Raw genomic sequence first — 5,055 nt, 5'->3', positions numbered from 1 at the left:
GTTGTGTCTGAATTTTTTTTATGAAATGATAGCATTAGTATATATTAAGATCTTTCTTATTGTAAAAAAATTATTTTTAAAAACAGCCAAATAAACTGACAAAAATAGTCACTAATTCCATATAAAATTACAAACCTAAATTTGTGAAGTATAGTATTTTCTATTTATGAAATAATATCATTAGTAGCATTAGCCAAAATCTTATAAAGTGAAATAATAGCATTAGTATATATTAAGATCTTTTCTATATTAAAAAGATTACTTTTAAAAACAACCAAATAAACTGACAAAAATAGCAACTAACTCCATACAAAATTACAAATCTAAATTAGTGATTTATATCATTTTCTATTTATGAAATAATAGCATAAGTAGCATTAGCCAAAACCTTTTAAAGTGAAATTTGAGATGGGTCACCAAATCTGGTAGGAAAAAGAAAAAAGTAATATAAAAAATAATAAAATAATAAAAACAAAACCAAAGCGCTCCAGTAATTAAAAACAGAATGATCTGAAGTAACTTTTTACATGTTATTAGTGAGATATAAATTTTTAAATGCAATTTTCTTTTTGGGTCATCTTGAATTTAACTCCATATTATGTTACATTAAAATTTTTGACTTTGAATATTTTAAAAAAACTTTCTCAGTTTCATCTAACTTCACTCTTATTGTAAAATTCATTCGAAATTCACACAATTAACAGAAAATTCATTCGAAATTCACACTAAAGTAAAAAGAAGATAAAGTAAAGTGGACGGTTTGGTAGAAAAGAAGTGGGAAAAGAAAAGTGGGAGAACAGGAAAGATGATAGAATTTTCCTCAACAAAGAGAGACTGAAAAGAAAGAGATTAGAATTTTCCATGCCAATGTGGGGCCTGACCCACAACCACAAATACATATATATATATATATATATATATATGATTGTACAGTTGCACATGCCCAAATGCCCTATAATTGAACAAAAATAGCCATTGACCAGGGTTCATTTTTTCCCCCTCAAACAAAGGTACAACACAAGACACCAATAACCAAAATTTACAACCACGGAAATTAACTATTTTACATGATATTGTTCTCCTTTTGTCACATTTTCTTGAAGTCTAAGCGTTTACCTGGGAAATAAAAAATAAAAAATAAAAATAAAACAAAAAAAAAAGGTTAAGAGTCCCGAGGACGTGGTGACCGCTGGGGAGAATTCCGGCAGACGGGACAGGTAGCATTCAAATGGAGCCATTCATCAATGCAATTGGCATGGAAGCAATGTTGACAATCAGGCAAGCTCCTCAGCGTCTCCTTGGGCCGGTACTCGGACAAGCAGATTGGACACATGGTCTCATCGGGCTTGGGCAGCCTTCGGCTCTCACCCAGAACTGTTTTTGGGTAGGATTCTATAGTGAGCCCATCAAGGCCCAAAATGATGGTGGGCTGTGGAGCAACTGTGGATGTGAACTCTCCTGTGGAGTGGTTCCTCCTATTATAGGATTTGACCCTGCCAAAAACGTAACAAAAAAGCCCAACAAGACACAACAATGCCGGTACTCCCGCTCCAACGGTGATTGCATATCGAGCGCTCCTCGGAATTCCTAAAAACAACATTCGAGTTTAAATGTCAATGAATCGTGGAACACAACCTTAAAAGCCATCACGAGGACACTCTCACGAGAACTCACGTCTTCGACCATTTGGATCAAGAACTTGTTAAATCACAAAACTCTTTAAAATATTTTATTAATTTTTTTTGAATCCACATTTTTTAATCGAAAAGTTTTGATCGGACTAGACCACATGATCCACGACCATCAAGTACTCTTCGAGATGTTTGATGCAGACCAGTTGTAGAGTCCAGCAGACAATTCAACCCAACCCAACTAGAAATGGTCCATTGTGGAGCCCAAGCTGGTAATCAATGTTATCCACTTGACTTTTGTGTACATAAGACAAAGACAATCTTGTCTGATGATCTATGCAACATTAGATCTAAAGTCTGCTTACAATGGAACCGAGTACATCTGATTACAACTCTAGTTGAAAAAATCAAATGCTGCTTCAATTGTCAAAGCCAACGAATCCAAAAGCTATGACAATAGTGGGGAAAGCGTTGAGCGCAGTTGAAGTGAGGAATTGGCGGAAAGCTGTGTTCTCATTGGGTGAATTTCAGAGTAGTAGAGATATAGTGTATGTATATATTATTATAGTCTATGCTTATCTAAATGGTTGACAACGTACAACAAAAAATTGATTGATTAATATCTCTCTTAGAATATAGTTACAAATAAAGTTGCTTTAGCTCCATCCATTCAATCAAAACAATCATTTTTGTGGTTTCTTTTATTATTTTCATTCATTCATAATTAAATTATTCATTCTATATCTTCAATATATAATTATACAATAAGCTTTAAATATTATGTGACACATACTATTATTACAAGGGTTTAATAATGATTAAAACTATCAAGTTTGAATTTGAACACGTTACTAAGACTTGTGTGAGTGGGATCATAGACTCCACCAACATATCATTCAAAGTCAAATTGTTGGCTATTGTACTTGTGTTAGTATTTTTTTTGTTTAGTCAAATACAGTAAATATTATTATTAATTCTAAAATTATATTGTAGTCTATCTTAATTAATTTAAATGTTTATTTCTGACTTTTGATAGGTTAGTTTCTGTTATCTACCTAGCAGAGCTTCTTACATGTTCTTATCTGCTTTTAGCAAGTACATGTTATTTAAATTCAATTAATATCACTATCACCGTTAGTATATATACATACCACTATATATATATATATATATATATATATATATATATATATATATATTATATGTGAAATGAAGGAAGATAGTCTGTATTCCAAGCAAAGTGACCGTTGACCTAATCAAAAGAACAATTCTCATCCTATTATTCCATAAAAATCAACCATTTTTATATAGCAAAGTGACCGTTGACCTAATCAAATGAACAATTCTCATTCCATTATTCCATAAAAACCAACGATTTTTATACAGTGAAGTGTAAAAAAAATAAAAAAATAAAAAAAACATATTGTTAAATAAAAAGTATAAACACAGCGGTCTTGGTTTTCTTTTAAACTTCTACTTTCCATCTTAAAACACCATATTGTTAAATAAAATATATATATTAAAAAAAAAATAAGAAATATCTTTAACAAAAATTATCTTCTTAGTGTTTGTTTCATTTATTGCACTTTTAAATTAGTTTATGAATAACAGAGAAGCAGAAAAATAAGGTAATTACTAAAGAAGTGAAGTAATTAGGAGTGACTTAAGAAAATAGTCGTTCATGTCTATTTGCATTCATGTGGGACCCCCAGTTTTTGGTTGTACCTATATAGCATTATTCTAAAAGAGGTATAACTGAAAACCTCTTTTACAAAATTTAAAACACATAAAATTATATTTAAAAAATTATAAAGAATCGTGCTATGAAAATATTCCTTTTAGTTTAATTAAATTTTCAGAAAATAAATCTAGAAAGTATCAACCAACCAAACAAGTTTTTGTATAATTTTTTTAATTTTCATCTCTTAGAAAACAAAAACTAGCTAACCTTTAACAAATATTTATACAAAAAAAATGATTTTTCATCAACTCAGACCTTACTTTTTCTCTAGAATTTACACTTACCATTCAACACTTGTATAACTAAATAAGTAAAAAATAATAATAATCAAAATAGTTTTTCTATTTCCTGCCATTCTCTTTTAATTTTCATCTCTTTTACATTATCTCTTAATTAATTAAGCTTCTTTAAAAAAAAAAAAAATAAAGAATCAAACAATGTGTACCCAACTCTACTATGGATCATCCTTCATTATAGTCAGGTTTGATATCATCATGTTAATCACTCTCTACTCTAAAAATTTAAACTAAGACAGCAGATTAATTTAAGCAGAATATTTATAATTTGTCACACTATATTCAATAATAAAAAATAAATAAATAAATTGAGAGTGTTAAAAGAAGTTACCATGTTGAGGAGCATTAAAGCATCCAATTTCACGACTTGTATTACTCTTGAACCCACACCTTCCACCCCTTGACTCGCACCTACCACACTTGGGTGCAACCCAAGTGAGCCGAAGATCATCACTGAGGTCCGATGACAGAACCTGCTCATAAAATGGCCACTGAACAGGCACAGTAATGGTTCCAACCAAACTGCACTTGGCTGACAAGAACCTAATAGCTCCCGTATTAGACGTAGCGAAAACAGTGTAAGAAGAGCCACTCAGACAAGCTATAGGGTTCAATCTGTACTTCGTATAATCCAATGAGCAATTAAACAAAGTAAAATCTTGGTAGAACACACCGAGGAACGGAGAATCGGAGAGGTTTAGTGAGAGCAGACGTGCCGGGAGGCAGTTGTTTGGATCATTAATCCATATTTCTTGTGTGCCGTAGTCTATACTTTGGACTCTGAACTGCCCTGAATTTGGCAGCTTAATGAGTGTCTGGTTTGTGGCGTCACATGAGAGTCCGAAACCGGGATAGCCGCAGGGCTCCGGTTGGCGGTTTGGGAGCCGGAAAGGGAATCGGATCAAGGGCTCGCTCCGGCGACAGGCGGAGTTTGAGCAGAGTTGTGTGCTTGTCACCACCGTGTATGAGGAGAAGGAGGAGATGAAAAGGAGGAGGAGACAGACGGTATTGGTTTTGTGTGTATCCATTTGATGGGCGTGTTGGTGGTTTGGGCCTGAATTTGCTTTTAAATTGATAACATTCCTATTGGTGCTAGGGTCCATCAGATATAACGACATTGGGACAATTTCCACCTTCTGATTGCTTGCATAGAATAAAGACACGTAAATGGTCTGGTTCGTTGGTCAACGATCACCCAGCTAGCTCATTTATATATATATATAGAGAGAGAGAGAGAGCATAACACGAGGACTAAAATACATGCTCAGGGTGACAAGTGACAACACACTTCCACATGAACTCGTAAAAATTGGATGACATTTTCATATCAACTTTTATTTTTAATTAAGAAGAATGATACTTAGACTTATTTATCTTGTTGAATAAT

The 5,055-nt window shown here is 32.7% G+C and overlaps 1 protein-coding gene across 1 annotated transcript; it reads right to left on the bottom strand.

Annotated features, from left to right (window-relative positions):
* Positions 1 to 955: 955 nt before the first annotated feature.
* LOC132271630 (putative RING-H2 finger protein ATL21A) lies at positions 956 to 4,705 on the bottom strand. The gene is made up of 2 exons (XM_059773080.1): positions 4,000 to 4,705; positions 956 to 1,587 (listed from the first exon to the last, which is right to left on the bottom strand). Exons 1-2 carry the CDS (start codon positions 4,694 to 4,696, stop codon positions 1,163 to 1,165), a joined length of 1,122 nt encoding a protein of 373 aa, XP_059629063.1. The 5' UTR covers positions 4,697 to 4,705; the 3' UTR covers positions 956 to 1,162.
* Positions 4,706 to 5,055: the final 350 nt, after the last annotated feature.

This window comes from Cornus florida, unplaced genomic scaffold (assembly GCF_030987335.1).
Source record: "Cornus florida cultivar Cherokee Brave unplaced genomic scaffold, ASM3098733v1 CherokeeBrave_3.0.0_Hap2_Chr08, whole genome shotgun sequence".
NCBI lineage: Eukaryota > Viridiplantae > Streptophyta > Magnoliopsida > Cornales > Cornaceae > Cornus > Cornus florida.
The sequence above is the reverse complement of the archived record's forward strand: the minus strand, read 5'-3'. Positions and strand labels throughout refer to the sequence as shown.

What these genes read in the sequence shown, in the direction of transcription:
- LOC132271630 (XM_059773080.1), bottom strand. Translation starts at nt 4,696, where the DNA reads ATGGATACACACAAAACCAATACCGTCTGTCTCCTCCTCCTTTTCATC. An exon ending in CTTTAATGCTCCTCAACATG is followed by an intron (nt 1,588 to 3,999) that starts GTAACTTCTTTT and finishes TGTTGTTTTTAG; the next exon opens with GAATTCCGAGGAGCGCTCGA.